The 24,719-nt window shown below is 34.8% G+C and overlaps 1 protein-coding gene across 2 annotated transcripts in view; it reads right to left on the bottom strand.

Moving 5' to 3' along the window:
- LOC127836643 (uncharacterized) overlaps positions 1-8,532 on the bottom strand; it is a 318,189-nt gene extending 309,657 nt beyond the window's left edge. Inside the window, exons 1-2 of one of the 2 annotated variants that reach the window (XM_052363325.1) lie at positions 7,956-8,532; positions 6,621-7,473 (exon numbers count right to left, since the gene is read on the bottom strand). In XM_052363325.1, coding sequence (XP_052219285.1) covers positions 6,621-7,473; positions 7,956-7,969 — 867 coding nt within the window. In that variant the 5' untranslated portion in view covers positions 7,970-8,532. Of the gene's footprint in view, positions 1-6,497; positions 7,474-7,955 lie in introns of those variants that run through there. The other variant, XM_052363324.1, reaches the window with a different exon arrangement.
- Between the last annotated feature and the right edge of the window lie 16,187 nt (positions 8,533-24,719).

Below are 24,719 nucleotides of genomic sequence, written 5' to 3'. Positions count from 1 at the left end.
TGTAAACAGTGATTCTATTTAGGGGTAAAGTTATGCCCATTTGTCAGCGGTTGCACCAGCTACAATGTTTACGCTATCGCATCTATTGTGTTTGATCTTGCATTCAGTGCAGCAGAGCTTAAAATGACCCTGGCAGAAAAATTATATTTTCCTTCCGTGCTGTTGACAAATCTCCATGTTTGTCATCTCCTGTTCCAAAGGTGCTGATGTTATGTCCTGAATTCGGAGTATGTTATGCTTGTCCGGTTCATACATTGTGTTTTGATGTGTGCACGTATCTGTGGTGTAACGACCAAGACCGTTTTGTCTTGACCTTTGCTTGGGACCTATGCGCTAGTAAGTTTTTCCTTTACGTCACTTTATGATCACTTCATTGGCGACGAGGTACGTTTTTCGCTCACGAGATGCAGTTTATAATTGTATTTGATGGCCCTGTCACTGAAGCTGTTTTCGGCATGTTTGACCTAACTCCTAATGTGCAGCATGCTGAAGTTCAATTTCAAACAGTAGAAGAGGATTGTCTGGGTATGCTGAAGATGGTTCCTGGTTAGCGGGATATTGTGAGTGCTCCCACAAGCAAGAAGCGGCCTCGAGCGGTCTCAAGGCCGAATAAGCTTACAGAAATGTACTCGAAAGTAAATCATTCATATTCCGCAATAGGGGATATCACGGGGCAACATATCTTTCTACCAGATATCCCAAATTCACGAATGACAAGTAATGACTAGTAATAGATAGCAACGTCCTGAAAGTTCTTAATGGCAAAACTTTAGTAACCCCAAAATAAACCAAACATTAATCAACCTTACGTGGGCACTGAAAAGAACGAGTATGCGAGGCATAAAACAAATGAATCATATATTCGCACGAAACATCATGAAGTCAAAAGGGAGCACTCAGACAGAGATGTAACTAGTTCTTGCCAAATCTCTGTCGTGTTCTCTATCTCTATCATGATTCTTTTAACAGTTAGACACATAAAGGTCGAGCTGTTTCCAAAAGTAAGGTGGAGCTGAAAGGTCGTGGTTTAAGGCACCGTGATAAAAAGTTCAAGAACACTCATTCACAAGACGTCACATGCGCACTATGCGCAATGACTCTCTCAAGCTCTAGGTCATATGACCGGTCACGTGATAGGTCACGACAGATAACAAATATAGGTAACATGGGCGCATACACCAATATTTGTCAAGTAGAGGTACGTCAAGTGACTGTTCAGTTTCTCGGTTCAGGTCATTTAGGCTACATAGGAAACACTACTCCAAATGTAGTGCGTCACCTAGGTACCACTCATGAAAATTTAAGTCTAGATATTAATTGAGTGACTGATCAAGCGATCCTGGCAAGTTCTCTGATCATGGATGTCAGAATTGTTAACCTAAGCGGTTGCCTAAAAGCTTTGATTGGAAGAGAAGTTGGCAAGCTTTTAAACAAAAATGCCAGCTAGTTGAGAGTAAGTAAGTGGACTGATGAAAAAGTCGGGACTATCTTAATTGGAGCCTAGACGGCAAAGCTTTAGACGTTTTTGCTATTTCCTCTCAAATGGGGGAATACTTTTTATTCAGATCAATACTGCGGTAGTAAGAAGGCCGATTCGGGGCTAAGGAATTGTCAAAGAATAGTCGTGCTAAGTTCCTGCAAGCTTCTCAAAAAGCCGATGAAGCGCTCGTGGACTGGTCCGACCGTGTCTTGACATGTGCTACTTCTGCCATCTGGCGTCTCCCCGAGAACAGTTTACTCTGGAGGCCTTTTTCATTTTTGCAAATGTGGAATGACAAAGAGGCTTGTAAACACACCTTTTTCGGGAAACCGCATACAGTGCAAGAAATGGGTTACTGTCAGATTGCAAAAATAACCAGACTGAATTCTGGAAAACCATTGGCAGGGTAGGGGTTTCACAATCAAGGAGTAAGCGCATACCAATGGAAGTTATGACAAGAAACGGTGTATCAAATGATGTCAATATTGTTCTTGAAAAATGAAAGAATGATTTCAGCCATCTTCTTTATAGACCTACCGATAATAAGGTGAGTAGCATAAGCATTGACAATGATTTATTTAATGTTAATCATTTGAATGGTGATACAGAGATTTTAAACAATAATGTATATGTTGAATAAGTTTTTAAAGCAGTCAATCAGGCTAAAAATGGAAAAGCCTAGGGTTGTGATAATATACCTATGGGAATATTGAAAAATGACTGTTCTGTATCTTTTCTTTATATTTTGTATATTTGTTTTTCAAGGGAATTATTCCGTCAGAATGGAGTAAGAAAATAATAAGCCCCATTCCAAAATCAAGTCCTGTTGATCCGAGAGATCCGATGCCATAGAGGGGTTTATCGTTGTCTTGCACCATGTATAAGATACAATGTACAATACTAAATGACCGTTTGTCAAAATGGGCAAAATCAAATGATATACTCTGAGACGAGCAAAATGGTGTCAGAAAAGGTCGCCGAACAATTGATTATGTGTCATATTTAACTTATATCATAGAAACTAGAAAGAAAAATAATTAGCAACATTTTGTGCACTCATAGATTATCGTAAGGCGTATATTCTATTGACAGATCACTTTTGTGGAACAAATTACATAGTAAAAGTGTTGAGGGTAATATGTTACACGCAATACAGTCTTTGTAAAATTCAGTCTTGTCTTGTGTAAGAATAAATGGTCTTAAAACGGAATGGTTCGATATAAACTGTGGACTCAAAAAGGGCTGTTCGTTATCACCTTTACTGTTTAATCTGTTCATAAATGATCTAGTAGATGGAATTTAAGCGGTTGGAAAAGGAATTGACATAGATAATGATAAGATCTCCATATTACTATATGCAGATGATATTGTACTCATTGCTGAATCATCTGAAAATGATCTTGAACTTCTTTTAAATGTGTAAGCAAACTGGTGTACATCAAACTCTATGATACTCAACCCTATGAAAAGCAACATTGCCCATTTAGGCCTCAATCTGTATGTAGAACTTCATTTGATTTTACATGTGGTGAGCATAGCCTTAAAATAGTTGAACACTATACCCACCTGGGGGTGTTACTTGATGAGTTTCTAGATTATAATAAGACTGTTAATTGTTTAGCTCAGAGTGCAGGTAGAGCATTGGGGTTAATTATTTCCAAATCTAAATCATTGGGATCCATGCCATATGAGGTTTTTTATTAAGCTGTACAATTCAATGGTTTGGCGAGTCATATCTTATATGGCTTCTATTTGGGGTAACAGGTCCTTTTCCTGCATATATGCCATACAGAATAGGGCAATGCGTTACTATCTTGGGATAGGACGGTATACACCTACGGCAGTTCTATATGGAGAGTTAGCATGGCAACCACCACATGTTAAACAGTGGAGATCTGTATGCCTACTGTGGCATAGATTTATTAGAATGGATGTTAACTGAGTCAATTATTAGGTTTTTTCTGCATGTTTAATGAAAGGTAACACTAGATGCAAGAATTGGCCATTCATGGTTAATACATGGAAAAGTAAGACTGAGTAGAATATGCACGTAACTGTGTAACAGTATCGTCAAAGTCATTTTGTGAAAAAGTTCTTCTTAAATCAATGTCAATGTATGTTGATGAATGGAGAGTTAAACTTAAAAGAATAAATCGTTGAAAAACGAATACAAAACAGAGCACTATTGTAAAATATTTTTACCCCGTAAGCATAAGTCTGCACAAGCTAAATTCAGAATTGGAGTAGCACCAATAAAGCTTGAAACTGGTAGATATGAAAATATTTCTGTTGATAAAAGAATTTGTCCAATATGTAAAACTGCAGTTGAATGTGAAAAACATGTGTTACTTACATGCAACGCATATGAACATATTAGATATCCATTGGTGGAGAAAGCAAGTAGTCTGATACCAGAATATGTGAATCTAGGTGATGAGGATAAGTTTATATTCTCTCCAACAATGATATTATTAAACTTACAACTAAAACCAGTTACAATATTCTTCACCTTCGCTATAATATTCTGTATAAGTAGCAAATACATATATAAGTATTTCTTTTAGTGTGCTGTAATGTTAATTAATGTTCTAGGTGGGAGATGAGTGCACACCTTTCAAGTTGACTCAGTCACTCTTAAATTTAAAGTTTTTAGTGCATCTACCAAATCCCTGTTAAAATTTGTGAGTGTTTGTTTTTGTTTTGTTATCATATCTAGTATACTTATGAACTGAAACGTCATTCAGATATTATTAATAAAATGGTGTTATTGTCATTTCCGACCTAGAATGAAAACTGTTTTAACGCTTAAGAATTTTATTGTATAAATGATTTAACATTACCTTTTAAATTTGATAATTAATGTTTAATCCCTTTGTTTGTGTGTCACCACTGACCAGTTCGTAGATCGGCTGACCATAGGCGATATATGACTATGTAAGACAGTGCTTTATTTTCTCTTTCAGTATTGTATGGTTAATTTCTTATGGAAAATTTTAAGGTGAGGTCAGTGGGGGCAATCAAAATTGTATTATGTAATATAGTCTTTAACTGTACTGTGCCATATGTGACTTAGTCTAATAACTCTAAGATTGTAAAAAGCTGTTTAACTGATATTTTAACTGATATCCAGATTTAAGTAGAGACTATATAATGTTATGGTTTTTGGAAGAGAGCTAACTCTGTAGTTCATGTTTCAGTTTTCTGTAATTTGAATTCGGGGGTTAGCTCCCTTTCATTTCACTTTAATTATATTATGATTCTTGTGTTGATATAATGCTCAAGTCTCTAATAACTCGCTACTTTCGAGTGGCAGCATTTTATTTTATGCTTATGTTTTATTGTATGTTGTGATTGTATATATGCTGATGAGACTTTAATAAACTAATAAAAATAGACTTTTATCTGTTTTAAACCAATATGAATTCCCAATTTAAGAACAATTTTTTCTTTTTTATGTATATATAAGTCACCCCCATTCTTGAAGTCTGGTGACAAGATTCAGAAAAAGAACTAGAGAATATTCATACAATTTTTTATGCAAAATATGTGTTAACAAATCTACAAATCTACTAGCCCCGTATGGCGAAAAAGAACGACGATACTCCTTATATGTGACACGTAAATTACACATATTAGAATGTTTGTTTAAAATAATATCACGTACAAATTATAGGCTCATAAAAATAACATACGCATTATTGATCAATGATGCAGATTAACATTTAACTTACAGCAAAAGAAATTGATCTTATTAAATCAAATCAATACTTGAGCAGCTAGGTTTAACGTATGAATGGACTGAACAAAAAATCCAAACAGAAAAACAACTGAACAAACCTACACTTAAAATCTAATCAAACAATGATTATTTGATCATCACTGGTACGGATAAATCAATGATTCATCATGACTAAACAATATTGCCGCACCAACAATAATTTTAATACAGAAACATGTATTGATATAATTACAACGAAACAATTAAAAATGGCACTAACTGAATTCCGACTCATGACTTAGACTATTATACCTCACATAAATTTGTTTCTTCTTTGCGTATATAAACTTCACAGGTCAGGTAAAAATGCGCGCGCATAGTCAGCGGGCGCTATTTTGAATAGTGCCCTGTAAAGATGCACGCGCATGTAATAGTGCCCGCTATTAAAGGTAAATAACCCTAAACATTTTATTATTGTATTGAAATGCAAATTAAATTACGCATATAATGGTGCGATTCGATCTTAAAATGGTATATTTGGGTCCTAGCGGATAGGGTGGGGCTTTGGGGTGGTGAGCCCATCTGTAAAGGCAAAGCTGGAGCAATTTTGGGAGTCCCACTTTTACTTCAGTATTTTCCTATGAACATTGCAAGTGTCAGTTGCATGTTGCTGTTTTAATTTAATGCTAAAATACTACAAAAGGTTTATATTTTGTTTATAAATAATATCGAAACAAAATGTTTTAAAGTTTATTTTGATAATAACACTAATAAAATTAATCACATTTTAATAAAGATTAAACATAACATTCATGCTGTCATTTCTGAGGCTGTTTTTAATAGGATGCCCCTTCCGACACGTCAAAAACAATACTTTCCGACTTAGATAACGGATGTACAATTTGGATTACCTGCACAAGATTACGGGTTTAGTAAGACCTTATGAAATGGGCTCTGGTTTAAAAAAAAACTGGATCCCTATTGCGATGTAATTATACATAAAAATACATACATTCACTAAAAATATATTTATATTAATTTAAATGTAATTAATATAAAACAAGATACTAGTAATTAGCAAAAAGGCATACAAGAGTAGTTATCGAACTTATGACTAAGCAGTCAAACAAATAAATGACAGAAGTCATAATTTTTTATCTCAGAATGCATGAACGTTTTAAAAAAATATGAAGTGAGTTGTATCATTGTGTATATGCGATTATTATATTTGCAAAGTCATATTTTATGGGTGCACATTTGGGTCTTCTTTTAAACAATTTAAGTTTCATTTAATCTTGATAAATCTTTCATTTTATTTCATCGGAAAAGTATGTCGCATTAATTAAACATCAACAAAAAAGAAGTTTATATTTAATATGTGTGAAGAAAGCATTATCACGCGGATAACAGCTTACTTGTCACCTAAGTCATTGCCGGTGATATATTAAACAACTGAATTTTCTTGTTTCTGTTGGACACAGCCAGCCTCGTGCCATTATTATTCATACAAAGGGCCCACGGCCCCTGCATATCCAGTGGGAAGGTACCTAGTATATCACCTTCCACTGTTAGGTGTACGACGGAGTTCTTCGCTTCACTGCACACCAGCACCGTGTCACCCGGCCCGACGCAGGCACTACGTGGTCGCCGTATGTTGTCATCAGTTACTACTTTATACTTGCCCTTCACGGTGTCGTACAGGTAAACAGTGTGAGCGGACCTGTCAGTCAGTACCAACGTGTTCTTTGAAGGGACATACGTGCACTTGCTATCATCACGTCTGTACGTCTTCTTTTCAAACAGCACGTGATCAAAGTCAGACTCTACACCTGTATGTGTAATCATTCTCGCTGGACTTGAATGATTGAATGTACCCACAACCATGTCTGTTGGGGTCATGCAGCATATGGAGTCGACATAGGTGGATGTTTTTATCTTCTTGGTAAGACGGATGACATTTCCGGGACTCATGGACAGGAGTAACACTGTTTTATCACTCGTCGTAACTGCCAGCTCACCCTGAGACAAACATACAACGTCATTAGGGGCTGAATTCAACTTGTACGGCGTTGTTTGTATTTGCAGACTGTCATCCATAATGATACATTTACTATTCAAGCTATCCACGGCTACCAGTCTCCCGTCTGGTAGGAAGTCAAGACCATCGAGGAAAGGTGCATCCTTATCATCTCCAGTCTGTTTGATATCCACAGACACGAGAAGCTCAAGGATTACTGCGTTGGTTTGGGTGATAAGCAAATGGGAATTGGTTCCACTATAATAATAATAATAATAATAATATTACAATATAATGCGACTTATTAACGGAACAATTTAGAATTATTATTATTATTATAAAAAATAGTATTATTATTATCCATTTGCATCTAAATCATCATCATAATAATCATCATCAACATCACCATCATCATCACCACCACCATCATCATCATCATAATCATCATCATCATCCATTGTCGAAATGCTTCTACGGTTGGGGTCAACGATGTTAACGTTACTTTCTTTTCATTTCTCCTAAACATGTCATGAGTTCCAGTCAAAACACGGACATAGTGAAAAGGCTGTAAAAGAGGTAAGAAACTCAAACAGACTATTAGTCCCTGAGGACCCTGGGTAGCTTAACCGTAAATCGTGCAATAATTGAGTTTTTTACGCTATCGAATCTCTTGTGCTTGACCATACATACGGTTGAGCAGGGCTTAGGATGACCCTGACAGAAAAACTCTATTATCTTACCATGCTCTTGACATGTCTTCATGTTTTTCTTTGCCTGCAAAACCCTGACTGATTTTCTCTCCTTAATTCTGACAATGTTATGCCTGCCAGGTTTGTACACGGTATGTGGATTTTTGCAAGTATCACACAGATATTCCTCACAATCCTGGCAGTAAATCGTTGCAGTTTTTAACTCGTTACATTTCATACATGGTTCACAAGAATGTGAGACAGAAAAATCTCCAATAAAGTCTCCTGCATGGTCTCCGTTTGAATCACTTAGTCTTCTAGTCGCCATTGTAAACTAACTACTTTAAAACTTCTTCTTTTGATGTAAACAATCAACTTTCGATTTTTAAACGTATATTTTAATAAATGGTTCAGTTAGATAATAAATCAAACAAGTGTTTTTTCCGCTTTAAAGTAACGTTTTACTTGCTGATACAAATGTTCGGAAATCACAATAATAATGACTTAATATAAATCACCATTTTCATGTCAGTTTGTTACCAAATGTAATCCGTTGTCTCTCATTGATGCCGTTTTGCTCGTTTAACATCGACTCCTTACTACCCCAAGCAAGGTATATACACCTCGGTCTTAAAAGCCGGATCTGAACTGCTTGATTTTGCGGTGGTAAAATGTTAACCTGCATTACTAGTAGGCTGGGTTTATCTGCTAGTGATTCACTGCTAACATCAGAGTGTTTGTCTATAAATAGAAACACGTGTTTGAGCAGACATTTGGAATAGCATAGCATCTGTATTTACATGTAAACTTGATTTGAGTCATTCGCTAGCTATTGGCTGAGAGAAGTTCATAACCTTTCTAGTGCGCGGTGCTTAGCATTAACAGGGAAATTTGAATTTCAAGCAGACAACAAACATTTTTTTCTGTAAGTCAATAACTATATAACTTTCAACCACCAAATTACACATACATATTGTTTGTATACTAAAGTATATGTATGCCAAATTTCATTGAAAATATTAAATACAAACTTAAATTTTATGAAAATAGTCAGTTTTGTTTTCTGCTGTTTACACACCAGTGTACAACTCAGTCCTACTCAGTTACTCCCAGGACGGCTAGATTTTAGCCATCGGCTTATCAGCAGAACTAATTAGTGTTAACTGTTCTGTGGTCATAAAGCACACTCCCCTGTCAGGCTGACAACAGCCTGCTTGGCGATAATAAATGAACCTAGGTGTTATCTCTGGCCAAATCTGAATATGCTGCAACATGTTTCAGAGAGTTATCGACCAGTGTAATTATCAGTTGTGCCAAATATTCATAGCCAATACAACATTTATTTTGATATTTTATATTAATAAAACAGGTAAGCTTGAAATTTGTTAGTAAAATAATTTTATGTTCACCTTTGTTACATTTTAAATTTGACATGTAACAAGCACCGAACATGTAATATGAAATGATTGAAATTAAAACTAATATAAGTTATTATGATTTTAAAAGATAGTTTTCTTTACTCTATCAGATTGAGAACCAAAATGACTTTTCATGTTCCATGACTGAGGTAACTTAGAATAGTTTTTGACGAAACTGATTCAGAATATATTATCTTTGATGAGTTCAAAGCATTTCTAAAAAACAATAAGTGTGGAGTTGAACCAGCAATTAAAAGTGGCAACATTTTCAGTTGGTTGAAAGGAAAAGATCACAGTGTAAAATGTGTTGAAGGAAAACCTTTATTTAAACTGGAGAGCAAAGTGCAATACTGCATGTCATATCGCGACACACATGAAGTGTGTAGACAGGTTACGAAGGAATTAAGGGGATATTAGTTAAACAGTCAGAGGAAACCCCCATAACATCTACAAAAGAGATATACAAACATATAGTTAATGCTGATTTTCTATCTAAAGTTCTTTTGTCGGAACTTAAAATTGAGGAAAGTGGCATTACAACATTAAATTCATTTTACAAAAATGAGTTTACTGAAGAAAGCTGGAGGAAAATATGTTTCTTTGAAATGCATTTTATGAGAGAAGGAGATACTGGTATATATGCCTACAATAGCAAAATGTTGCTTTCAAATTTTGTAGCCTTATGCTGCATAATTACATTTTACTTTAATTCTGATATACATAATGTTTTATTTTGATAGTGTAGGAAGTTGTAAGGGTTCGAACACATGATATCGATAAGTTTATACATAATGTTAGTTATCGTTAGTATTAATCATTATTAAAATCTAATTGATCAGGTACCGTATAACGGCGCAACCTTTCAACTGACTTTATGTAGCTAGCCTACATAGTGTTGGAATTTATGTCTTGAATCTAAATAGATGTACAATTTGTGTAAGTGGTTACATATTAAAAAATAAGTGTACACAAATACAAGCATGCTGTTATTTTACAGAGAAGAATTTCAAACAAGAGAGAAACATGATGTTTGATGAAGTAGTGCACAGATGGATAATATGTTTGAAGTAGATCAATGCAAAATTCATGTTGATAAGACTTTAAGTTGGGACATTTTGGTATTTAATATTTATCAACCACAGGATACTACATCTAATTAATTCATTTAATTATATAATTTAAGTTCAACACTCCACTAGCAAATATCATGCTGGATACTCATGTTGATAGTCCTGTAAAGTTGTTTATTAAAAAATTTGTTTTTTAACTTACTGATTAGTAACATGGTTACCTGTTATGTATATTATGTGAACATTTGTTATGTGAATTACAATGGTGAAGTTGGTATTTGGTGTATAAATTAATGTTTTTTTCCATGAAATGTCCTTGCAAGAAAAGTTTGGGTTACAATCATGACAGTACTAAATATAAATGTATACAGCAGCTTATCATTTTATTATTATAAATTGACAATAATTCTATAGAGTTTATGTGGCATACTATTAATGCTAAGTTAATGTTTTTTTCCATGAAATGTCCTTGCAAGAAAAGTTTGGGTTACAATCATGACAGTACTAAATATAAATGTATACAGCAGCTTATCATTCTATTATTATAAATTGACAATAATTCATAGAGTTTATGTGGCATACTATTAATGCTATTTCAACTTGTTTATATGAACATTAATAGATGTACATTGAAAATATAAGGAATATTCAATTGCTTACTTCTGAATAATTTGATAATTATGTGTAATAAAAATAATCTGCATTATAATTTTATATAACATAATTATAATTATGCTCTGAGATCATTACATACTCTTCGCATATTCATATACTTTACATAGCATAGTTTAATTAACATGTTGTAAATTCAATAATAAACTATGTACAAGTTTTGATCTGTTTTTTTTTAATTTTAATCCATCATTCAAATACAAGCACTATGCTCTTTATTAAAATGTGCTTTAGTTATTTAATATTAATTACCTCTTGATACCTATTAAAATGCATGCCCCTGTATTTTTCTACAATCAAATTATTCATTTGGTGTGTGAGCAATGTTTAAAACCCTCTGAACTCTCAGCATTCTACACCAGTATCTTGTAATTAGATATGGCCAATAAATCCCCTCAAGTTATCACTACCAACAGTGATCAGCTCTTCACACCACTTTGATAATGACCCCTAAACAGTTAGATAGATTAGCCATGATCTTTTTGAATCTATGGAAAAAGGAGTAACCAAGTAGGACTGGTATGCTGATCTGTTAGAAATGATTGTGGAATATAATAGTATTTAAACAAATCAACAAGGATTTTTATCATACAAAGGTTTGATAAAATTCTTTGGTTCTATCGTGCCAAGTGCCAAAAACTACTGCTATTTAAATACAGGACAGGTACTTTAAATTTTTGATGTATTTGATTGCTTAAATTTCTCTGCATTTCATGTCATTCTGTTGTTAAATGCACATCCATGTGATCTTTGACATACAATAAGGTCTGTGTTCCTTAAATAATTATAGAAAACAGAGAAACAAAAGACTTTCATCAGGAGTAAACATGTGTAATAAAGTAATGGAAATGACGTCACAATCACATGACGACAATTGCAACAACGTCAAAATGTTACATTCTATTTTGCGTTAAAATTAATTTGTAACCAAAATAACATATAACATTCTTACACGCGACTTGTTTTCTATATACAAAGAAGGAAATCAAGTGTGGGTTATTCTGCAATAATATATTGGCGGAGCTTAATGTTTCGAAAATAGTTCTGAATAAATAAAGAAAATATTGCAGTTAAATGCACGTGCTAAAACCCGCTCTAAAAGAAATGTAATAAATGTAGCATGTATATAAATGTAATGAAACAACAAATTGTATTTTTTGGTGATAAGTGGCAACCACGCCTACAAAGAGTGCTTTTTGTTAGGAAACGTAATTAAGACAACATATATAGCATGTAAGCTTTTCAGTAGCATTGATAAACGTGACGTCATTAAGTTTCTATGATTTTTGTTCTCAATGAAATAGAGGATATTTGTTCATGTCAGTGTCTAAGATCGTTTGTTATTTCACGACTGATCATAGAACATATAATTTCACGAGTGACACAACCAAGAGTGAAAATATTATTTTTCTATGATCATGAGTGAAATAACAAACAATCTTACACTGACATGAACAAATTTTCTGTTTCTTTTGTGCCCCTTTTTCAAGAAAGTAAGTAACAGCTGTTTCCCCTTTGCTGAAAAGTTACCCTTTCTCGGAGTTTCTCCCGTGGCGTGCCTCAAAACATTTCAAAACACAAAATGACGTCATTAGTGTGACGAAATGACGTCATTATACCAGCGAAATTCTTCAGTTAAACTCTTTTACAATGTAAAAAGGAGAAAAAGCATAAAATAAATAAAGAATGTGTTGGATTCGGTGCAATGTCGATTTTAATTCACTCGTGATCGTAGAAAATAAATATAAAATTATTTATGATAATCTAAGAATAGAAAAAGGAGTTCCAAAAATTTGTTCTTTTCATCGGTGAAAATAACAATCTGTTCTTTTCACTGCTGTTATTTCACTGCAGAAATGTCATATTTTATCATTAGGTATAAAAGAAAGTGACGTCATTTGCAAAATATTTATGAATGAAAATGACGTCGTATGTTTGTACTATTCAATGACTTCACTAAATAGTGAACTTTGTACTAAGAAGGGCGAAGTATTGAAAAATATAGTTCACGTCCAAAAGCTTAAAATATAATTGAACCAAATCAATCAGAATCGTGTTAGAATCGAAATAATATTTTTCTTTCAGGGTTTGTTGTTGAATTACCCACAGTAAGGAGTATAGATGCGTGTTATCAAATTACCCGTGCTTCGCACTCGTGATTTAATTCCTACGCATCTATAAACCTTACTGTGGGTTATTTGACAACAACCATGATAGAAAAATATTATTTCTTAATCATTATAAAAAGCATATAGTTGATATATGTATATGTTATCTCATTAACTAGATTACTAAATTAGGATCAGGTATGATACAAAATTACTGGAAAAATGCAGTTTGAATGCGAATATGTTAAATGAACCAGTAAAAACTACCTTAAAAACTAGAAAATTAGAATAGAACTTTAAAATTCATACTTAGGTGAGCTATAGTTCTTAAGTAATACATACAAGAACTTTCTTTTAAAAGGCGTTTCCAGTTATTTTGTATTTTTTCAATAGGAACAAAAAGAAAAATCGTCAATGTTATGTCCAGCAGAATTGAAATATTCTGAGACATTCGTAAAACAGTCTTGACAATGTCAAAGTTATGGCTATTCATTTTTTTACTACATTTTTGATTAGTTTGACCAACATACTGTTTTAGATATTTTTTTCATGCTATTAAGAAAGTAATACTAGATGATGCACAATTTAAGTTATTCTTAATAGCAAATTGTTTACCAAATGTAGAGCTGGTAAAACCAATTGTTTCTGTAATATAATTATACCCCCATTACTGGTAATGGGGGCTATATAGGAGTCACTTTGTCGGTCTGTCTGTCGCTCTTTCTGTCTGTCGGTCTGTCCACAAAATTTCATTCGATCTTCACCAAACTTGGTCACAAGTTGTATCTAGATGATGTATAGGTCAAGTTTTAATATGGGTCATGACCTGTCAAAAACTAGGTCATGGGGTCACTTAGTGTGTTTTAAACTGAAAGTTTGTCCGGACCATAACTATGTCATTTATTGTTATGCCCCCCTTCGAAGAAGAGGGGGTATATTGCTTTGCTCATGTCGGTCGGTCCGTCCACCAGGTGGTTTCCGGATGATAACTCAAGAACGCATACACCTAGGATCATGAAACTTCATAGGTAGATTGATCATGACTCGCAGATGACCCCTAATGATTTTGAGGTCACTAGGTCAAAGGTCAAGGTCACGGTGACCCGAAATAGTAAAATGGTTTCCAGATGATAACTCAAGAACGCATACGCCTAGGATCATGAAACTTCGTGGGTAGATTGATCATGACTTGCAGATGACCCCTATTGATTTTGAGGTCACTAGGTCAAAGGTCAAGGTCACAGTGACCCGAAATAGTAAAATGGTTTCCAGATGATAACTCAAGAATGCATACGCCTAGGATCATGAAACTTCATGGGTAGATTGATTATGACTCGCAGATGACCCCTATTGATTTTGAGGTCACTAGGTCAAAGGTCAAGGTGACCCGAAATAGTAAAATGGTTTCCGGATGATAACTCAAGAATGCATACGCCTAGGATCATGAAACTTCATGGGTAGATTGATCAAGACTCGCAGATGACCCCTATTGATTTTGAGGTCACTAGGTCAAAGGTCAAGGTCACGGTGACCCGAAATAGTAAAATTGTTTTCAGATGATAACTCAAGAACGCATATGCCTAGGATCATGAAACTTCATAGGTAGATTGATCATGACTCACAGATGACCCCTATTGATTTTGAGGTCACAAGGTCAAAGGTCAAGGTCACAGTGACCCGAAATAGTAAAATGATTTTCGGATGATAACTCAAGAACGCTTTTGCCTAGGATCATGACACTTCATAGGTACATTGATCGTGACTCGCAGATGACCCCTATTGAATTTCAGGTCACTAGGTCAAAGGTCAAGGTCACAGTGACAAAAAACGTATTCACACAATGGCTGCCACTACAACGGACAGCCCATATGGGGGGCATGCATGTTTTACAAACAGCCCTTGTTAGATTTTAAAATAACTTGGTACATTTGTTCACCATCATGGGAGGTGTGTCGTGTGAAAGAAGTACGTCAATATCTCAAAGGTCAAGATCACACTTGGGAGTTCAAAGGTCAAATGCATGTCCAGGCCATAACTTTATCATTTATTGTGAGATTTAAAAATTATTTGGCAAATTTGTTCACCATCATTGGACAGTGTGTCGCACGAAAGAATTTCGTCGATATCTCCAAGGTCAAGGTCACACTCTGAGTTCAAAGAAAGGTCAAATGCATGTCCGGGCCATAACTTTATCATTTATTGTTAGATTTTAAAATCATTTGGCAAATTTGTTCCCCATTATTGGACGGTATGTCATGCGAAAGAATTACGTCGATATCTCCAAGGTCAAGGTCACACTTTGAGTTCAAAGATAAAAAATGGCCATAAATGAGCTTGTCCTGGCAATAACTATGTCATTCATTGTGAGATTTTAAAATCATTTGGCACATTTACTCACCATCATTGGGCAGTGTGTCGCACGAAAGAATTGCGTTGATATCTCCAAGGTCAAGGTCACACTTTAAGTTCAAAGGTCAAAAATGGCCATAAATGAGCTTGTCCGAGCCATAACTATGTTGTTCATTGTAAAATTTTAAAATAATTTGGCAAATTTGTTCACCATCATTGGCCGGTGTGTCGCGCGAAAGAGTTTCGTCGATATGATCCAAGGTCAAGGTCAAACGTTGAGTTCAAAGGTCAAAAATGGCCATAAATGAGCTTGTCCGGGCCATAACTATGTCATTCATTGTGAGATTTTAAAAGCATTTGGCACATATGTTCACTATTATTGGATGGTGTGTCGCGCGAAAGAATTACGTCGACATCTCCAAGGTCAAGGTCACTCTGTGAGTTCAAAGGTCAAAAATGGCCGTAAATGATCTTGTCCTGGCCATAACTATGTCATTCATTGTGAGATTTTCAAATTACTAGGTACATTTGTTCACAATCATAGGACAATTTGTCTTGCAAAAGAATTACGTTGATATCTTCAAGGTAAAGGTCGCACTTGGAGTTCAAAAGTGAAAAAAGGCCATAAATGAGCTTGTCCGGGCCATAACTATGTCATTCATTGTGAGATTTTAAAATGACTCTGTACTTGAATTTTTGTTCACAGTCATTGGACAGCGTGTCATGCTAAAGAATTAAAAAGAGTTCAAAATGGCCATAAATAATAATGGCATAATAATTCTTAAAAATCACCATTTGTGAAGACAGCATGCAAAATAGTCTGTGTCACTGCGGCATGTGGGGGTTTACGTCATGTCTGTGACAAAGCTCTAGTAACAATGTGTGAATGGTTTTCTGTTTCACTTCATAACTGAATGGATTTTTCTATTTTTATTAAGATTTGTATGTACTAAGATATCCTGTAAGTGTCTGGGTCTTTTGAAAGCCACTAATGGCTTATAATTGTCCCTTACCGGTGAAACCGGAGGGGACTTATGGTTTGCACTCCGTCTGTCTGTCTGTCAGTCTGTCAGTCAGTCAGTCAGTCAGTCAGTCAGTCAGTCAGTCAGTCAGTCAGTCCGTCACACTTTTCTGGATCCTGCGATAACTTAAAAAGTTCTTAATATTTTTTCATGAAACTTTAAACATGGATAGATGGCAATATGGAGATTATGCATGTCATTTCATTTTGTGCCTACGTAAAAAAATCTGGTTGCTATGGCAACAACAACAAAAAAATATAAAAAAGTTGTTTAATCACAATGATGGAGTTTCACCGGTAGGGGACCATATTGCTTGGCAATCTCTTGTTGTACTTGTTTCACTGTGACTCTTATTAAGGGAAGACTTAAGCAGATGCCAGTAATTGTTAAGAATTTTCCCAATGTTGGGCAGTGAACGGTTGTTAGTACATACAAATGGGATATTTTTAATATTAGCTGACTCTTTAACACTAACTTCTTGTGCACTCTTGCATAGAAAGCATAGACACTTTTTTGAGCGCTTTGTCTATTACCTCTTTTGGGTAATTACGTGCAAGAAAAATTTCCTTGAGATAAGCCTTTTCTTGTGTATAGGTACACTGTAACTCCAATATAGTGCTGTCCATTATAACACTGTGTCCAATAAAACGCCAGGGGTGCTTGGATCCCGTTTTTAGCTCACCTGAGCACAACGTGCTCATGGTGAGCTTTTGTGATCGCCTTTTGTCCGTTGTGCGTCGTGCAGCATCAACATTTGACTTGTTAACTCTCTAGAGGCCGCATTTATCGTCCAATATTCATGAAATTTGGTAAGAAGATTGGACTCAATGATATCTTGGATGAGTTCGAAAATGGTTACGTTTGCTTGAAAAACATGGCTGCCAAGGGGCGGGGCATTTTTCCTTATATGGTTATATATGGCTATAGTAAGATTTTGTTAACACTGTAGAGGCAACATTTATTGTCTGATCTTCATAAAACTTGGTCAGAAGATTTATCCCAATAATATCTTGGACGAGTTTGAAAATGATGCCGGTTGGTTGAAAAACATGGCCGCCAGGGGGCGGGGCATTTTTCCTTATATGGCTATAGTAAAACCTTGTTAACACTGTAGAGGTCATGTTAATTTTCCGATCTTCATGAAACTTGCTCAGAAGATTTGTCCCAATGATATCTAGGATGAGTTCAAAAATGATAACCTTTGCTTGAAAAATATGGCTGCCAAGGGGCGGGGCTTTTTTCCTTATATGGCTATAGTAAAATCTTGTTAATACTCTAGAGGCCACATTTATTGTCCAATCTTTATGAAACTTGGTCAGAAGATTCATCCCATAAATATCTTGGACGAGTTCGAAAATGATGCAGTTTGGTTGAAAAACATGGCTGCCAGGGGATGGGGCATTTTTCCTTATATGGCTATAGTAAAACCTTGTTAACACTGTAGAGGCCACATTTATTGCCCAATCTTCATGAAATATGGTGAAAAGATTTGTCTTATTGATCTTTTGGATGAGTTCGAAAATGGTTACGTTTGATTGAAAAACATGGCTGCCAAGTGGCGGGGCATTTTTTCTTATATGGCTATATATGGCTATAGTAAAGTCTTGTTAACACTCTAGAGGCCACATTTATAGTCCGATCTTTATGAAACTCGGTCACAAGATTCATCTCAATAATATCCTGGAAGACTTCAAAAATTATGCCGGTTGGTTAAAAAACATGGCCACCACGGGGGCGGGGCATTTTTCCTTATATGGCTATAGTGAAACCTTGTTAACACTCTAGAGGTCACTTTTATTGTCCGATCATCATGAAACTTGGTCAGAAGATTTGTCCCAATGATATATTGGATGAGTTCAAAAATGGTTTTGGTTGCTTTAAAAACATGAACACCAGGGGGCGGGGCATTTTTCCTTATATGGCTATAGTAAAACCTTGTTAACACTCTAGAGGCCACATTTATTGTCCAGTCTTCATGAAATTTGGTCAGAAGATTGGTCTCAATGATATCTTGGATTAGTGTGAAAATAATTATGTTTGCTTGAAAAACATGGCTTCCAAGGGGCGGGGCAATTTTCCTTATATGGCTATTGTAAAATCTTGTTAACGCTCTAGAGGCCACATTTACTGTCCGATCTTCATGAAACTTGGTCAGAAGATTCATCTTGATAATATCTTGGATGAGTTCAAAAATGATGCTGGTTGGTTGAAAAACATGGCTGCCAGGGGGCGGGGCATTTTTCCTTATATGGCTATAGTAAAACCTTGTTAACACTCTAGAGGCCACATTTATTTTCCGATCTTCATGAAACTTGGTCAAAAGATTTTTCCCAATAATATCTTGTTATCTCAGGTGAGCGACTTTGGGCCTTTCAGGCCCTCTTGTTTCTTTAACCTTCCATTTCTGATTCAAATCCATGTTATGCAACTTCATGTATTTTCAGAAAATTCAAAGTTGGCGGAGATCTCAGGTTGATTTCTTTATCCGCCCGTTTATCTGATTTTAATCGATTAGAGGTTAAACAACACTTCACAGCTAATTGGTGTTAATCTGTTGTATAATGTCAATAAAGGTGTGAAAAACTCACGAGTCAGTGTTTCAATAATTACATGTATTCCCTATCAGAGCGGTTTATTGTATAAACTATGGCTGTGTTATCGTTTATTATATGCTATACATGCTTGATAAATAAAAAGATCTTTGTTTAGCCGTTTACCACTTAGATACGTATTTTCACGCATTTGAAGTCCCCTTAGAAAGTTAAATTTAATTAAAGGCCTTTCTGACTAGACCCAAGGTATAAAGGTTTCAGTTCCAACCCTTTGATACTGATGAGCAGCAAACATCATATACCCTGAACAAACTGCGAGTTGTACACGCAGGCTGTTCTGGTTTTATGTTGTTTGCACATGGCCATTTTCACTTAGCTTTTAAGTGGGAAAGGGTTAAAATTTCATGTGTTATGCAGGGGTTTCACTGGCCCAAAAAAAGTTGTTGTCACTTTTTCGCGGCGTGAAAACTGTCGGTTATTCCAACCTTATTAATAAGAACAGTCATTTAAAGAAACCTTACTACATTAATGTCATTGACTATATTATCACTTTAAAAAGTATGTTATTACATAAAAAAAACAATAAGTACCTTTGTAAGTCATACCTTCAAAAGTCTTAATAAGCTTTATTTGTATATAAATAATATTTTTTTAACTTGATAACAACACAGATAACCAAAATAATATAATAATGTTAACATCAATGCTTTAAACATTATGCTGCATAAATGTTTCAAAATTAATTATTTAAACATAGAAAAATGTACATCATTTGAAAGGGAAAAAGAAAAAGAAAACATCAGAAAATAAATCATCTCACTTCAAATTGTTTAAACAGTTATATTTGGTCATTTGGACATAATATACATCTGCTTCTGTTGTTAAAACGTTTTCTGTTAGTGGTGGATGATTTCCAGCTTCAATTAAATGAATGTTTTTCACGCCTTTTTCCTGACAGAATGGCCCAGATAATTGCCACCATCCATTCTAGTTGCCTGAAATAACATAAAAAAATATTTTTACAAACTATCAACAACAAACCAACACATACATGTCCCTATCTTTAAATGTCCGAATTTTAACATATCCGAAATATAGTACATCGAGTGAACGATATACTTTTTATTTCAGAAATTGTTGGTATCTTAATCAAATTATATCCTTCCCAGAACAGTAAAATAATGAAACTATTAAACAGAAATGCTCTCAAATACCTGTTGGAACAATTTTTTTATATTTTTTTTGAGAAATTAAATGCTTTAAATTGCCAGCCCCATGCCATGGTTTTGCTTAAAGAAGTAGCGGCCCTAATAATCATTATTGATCGTCGTGACAGTTTGTCCCCATGTTACTTAATTTATTGCTCAATATCATAAAGTTACCGTTAATCCGATAATAACCCCCATAAGACTTGACAATAGAGGTAAAAACACCGTTTGTAATACTTACACGCTTCAGTGATTTCAATATATACTCTGCACTGTAGGTCGCTTACATCGTCGTAAATCAATATTTACAAATGACAGACGCTGGCCGCTAATGCTCGGTCGCGTGCTTTCGATTCACAGTATACATTTTCAGATAGGATTTTACCGAATTTTTTTAAATTCGCCACTTTTAAAAAATTGGAGCCACTTTTAAAAATTTAGAACCATTTGGCGCCAATGGCGATCGACAACGAAACCCCTGGTTATGGCATCTAAGTAAAAGTCTAATACTGTATCTCGCCCCGCCCCGCAGGTGGAATAAATGTGGAGTTTCCTTTTGTTTGGTATTTGCAGTTGGTCTTCAGATGCTTATTCATCTATTATAGTGGTGTCTTCACAGTTTCCGAAATATTCCTTAAGGCTTAATTTTCTAGTTAATTCAAACACATCATGTTTAAGCTGAACTGTATCAATAGTTTAAGGTGTGGGACAGAACTTCATACCTTTCCCCAATAGTCTTTATTCTGTATTGTTGATAACTTTGTTGGAAAGATTTAAAACTGTGTTCTTACCCCTTTCCACTTCTTTTTATGCCCCCGGATCAAATCGGGGGTATATTGTTTTGGGCCTGCCTGTCATTGTATGTGTGTCCCAAACTTTAACAAAAACTTTAACCTTGGCCATAACTTTTGCAATATTCAAGATAGCACCTTTTTTTTTTTTTTTATTCAATATAAAACATACATATAATACAACAGTAATTATGTCAAACACATATTATACATGATATGCTAGGATATACTGTTTTGTTTTTTTTGCTTTGGTTGCATGTGGTGTATGCTGTTATTTTTAAATGTAATAATCAATCCTATAGATGAGTTGCGTAGAGTTAAGAAGAAGACAACTGGATTGGGTTATGAAAGTTTATGCGTTTCCATTTTTGTTCAAAAATATGAAGTTTATCATTATTGAGGGCTATTTCTTTTTCAATTTGGATCTTTAGTTTTAAATAGTTTATAAAACAGTTGAAAGTAGGTATTTGTTTTTTGTATTTGAAGCTAAATATAAAATATTTCATTAAAATGATAATGTGGTTCACAGTGTTGTTAATTTCTGGTATTTTAAAATTATTCACACCGAAACTGATATTTAAGAGAGACAGTTTTAATTTTAATTGTTGGTTCTCTAGAAATGTTGTTAACTGGTTCCATAGAATTTGAATATGTTTGCACTCCCAGAAAAGGTGTTCTATTGTTTCAATGCGCTCGCTGCATATATCACATAAATTTGTGTTGGATAGGTTGCATTTAATAAGGTATTTATTTGTAGCTATGATTCTATGAACATATTTATATTGAAAATTTCTCAGTGTGCTATCAATAGTTGTTTTATATGGCATGATAAATATTTGTTTCCAATTAAATTCTTGTTCTCGAAGAAGGCTTCGCCATTTATTTTGAATCTTGGAGTTTTCTGCAGGGTGTTTAATTTGTAGTTTGTAAAATATTTTGTTTGTTTTGTTTTGTTTTGCAAGTATGTTTTCTGTGAATTTCCATTTACTTGTATTGGTACAGTACAGCCAAAGCGGAACAAACGTATTTCGCGATCCGCGGCGGCAAGGCGAAACGAGTCGATGCCGCGTCAGTCGTTGAAGCCGCGTCAGTATGCGGCGGCAAGTCGCATTTCGCCGCGAAACTTCGCATCTGTCCGCCGAGGCATGCCGCGGTCCGCGACATGATGCCGAGTCGATGCGATCATGAAATATTTTATTTTTTTTAATTATTAGTTACATGTAGTTAACAAATTTTGAAAGAACAATTATAATAATAATTAAAATCATAATAAATATATTGTGCGCGGATTGTATTAGCATATACATGTAAGCATAGTTAATGTGTCTGGCCAATTATTAAGTTTGTTTCCCGCCCGAAGCGTATGTATTTCACACATAAACAAGGTCACGTAATTATGTTTTCGCACATACAAGTGGTCAAGGCTCCAGCATATGGTGGATTTATAAATTAATTGCATGTTGATTCCGCTATTATATTTTAGCTGAGAAAATTAGCAGTTTGAAGCCACATCAATAATCAAGACGGTGACGACGTATTTGTAGTTTTGTTAATTATCAGCTTATTATAACTATTGTTTGAATATGCATATATAAACACGTTTTATTTTGTTCATATTATCGATTAATATCGCTACTAATTACCCGATAATCCCGTATATTCCAGTTTTAAAGCAAATGCTGGTAAATATTTACGATACACAAACTTTCTCGATATTTCCTTAAGTATCAAATACATTTGGGCATTTGTTACTATTTATAGAGATGATGAAATAACGTCTAATCGGGGCGTTTTTTTCTCCACTGAACACGCGATTTACGCCTGACGTGATGTTCATGTATTTAAACAACACAAAATACACCCAAACTTTCCAAACGACGTTCTACATGTCTGCATAATTTTCGCGCGCTTTTTATGAAACAAAGGATATTTTAGCACTGTTTATTTGACGCTAGAATTTGCCAAAGGACGCGTTAGCATTAAAATTCGGAAGTGTGTTTCGGATTACAAATATAATAATGATAATCGAACGAAACATAAACAGTTGCGCGTAATTAATTCTACGCTACACATACATGTATGTACATGTAGGTGGATATCTTTTCACTCGATCCGCCGCGTACGTTTGCGGCGGATTTACTCTGCGAAAGTACGCGAGGTTAAAACAGACTCGGCGTCGTTGCGCGGATCGATGCCGAGTGCCACGGCGATACGCCGCGTGAACACACGATTCGGCCGCCGCGGACTAATAATCTGGCCGTGGCGTAGCCGCGGATTATGTTTGTGCCGCTTTGGCTGTACTGTATTATCTAGATATCTTTTAACCCAGCTGCATTTGATTGCATTCAAGAATGAGTCGATGTCCGTTAATTGGATTCCTCTATTTTCTACAGATTGAATTAACTGAGTTCGCTTAATTTTATCAGGTTTACCGTCCCATATGAAATTAAATATTTCTGATTGTATATCTTTTATAATATCATTTGGTGGGTTTGGGAGAACTGTTAGTGTATAAATTAATTTAGGGAGTGCAAATGTTTTCAACACCGTGTTTTTTCCGATTAGTGTAAGTTTACGATGCTGCCATGATTTTAAACAATTTTTGTAATTTAGGCAGTATGTTTTTTAGAACTGTTTCATTTTCATTGTTTGTAAAGGTTATTCCTAACGTTGTTGCTTCATCTGATGTCCAGTGGAATTTCATTTCTTTTTTAAGTTGAATACTACTTTGTTTAATTTTACCTACTCGTAGCACAGTGCATTTACTTTTGTTAAGTTTAAGACCCGATGCCATTCCAAAAAGGGTAAGCGATTCTATAAGATTATTGAATGAGTCAATATTGTCATTTAAAAAATAAGTTGCGTCCTAAGCAAATAGGGACTGTTTAATTTCTTCGTCGGGTTCTAGCGATAAACATTTATATGTTTATTTTATTGGATATAGTGTGATAGATACTCGATGCATATAATAAATAGTGAGGATGAGAGTGGACATCCTTGTCGTACCCCTCGTTCGATGTTAAAACTGTTTGAGAAGAAGCCATTGTTAATTATTAAACTGTTAATATCCGTATAAAATAGTTTTACCCATTTAATTAGACTTTCACCGAAATTCATATTTTCTAAGCAAGAGAACATAAACGAATGGTCTAGTGAATCGAAAGCCTTTTCAAAGTCTGCAAAGAAAATGAGGCCAGAATTGTTTGGTTGGTTGAAATAATTTATGCATTCTTGTATCAAACGTACATTTTCACCAATGTATCGTCCTTTAATAAAACCATATTGAGATCTTGAAATGACTGATGGTAATACTTTTTTTATTCTGTTTGATATACTTTTAGTTGCAATTTTATAATCATTGTTAAGTAGACTAATCGGGCGCCAGTTTGATAAGGATTCTAGGTTTTTTCCAGGTTTTGGAATGAGTGATATTATACCTTGTTTTTGTAGCGTAGTTAGGTTTTTGTTGTTAAATGAATAGTTAAGTGAATTAATTAATTGTGTTTTAATATCGTTCCAGAATATTTTATAAAATTCGACTGTGATGCCATCAGATCCTGGACTTTTGTTATTTTGCATTTCTTTAAGTGCTATAGCAACTTGATATTTGGCATGCATGTGTATC

The sequence above is a fragment of the Dreissena polymorpha genome, chromosome 6 (assembly GCF_020536995.1).
Source record: "Dreissena polymorpha isolate Duluth1 chromosome 6, UMN_Dpol_1.0, whole genome shotgun sequence".
NCBI classification, from domain to species: Eukaryota; Metazoa; Mollusca; class Bivalvia; order Myida; family Dreissenidae; genus Dreissena; species Dreissena polymorpha.
Note: the sequence above shows the minus strand (reverse complement) of the source record. Positions and strands in the feature narration are given on the sequence as shown.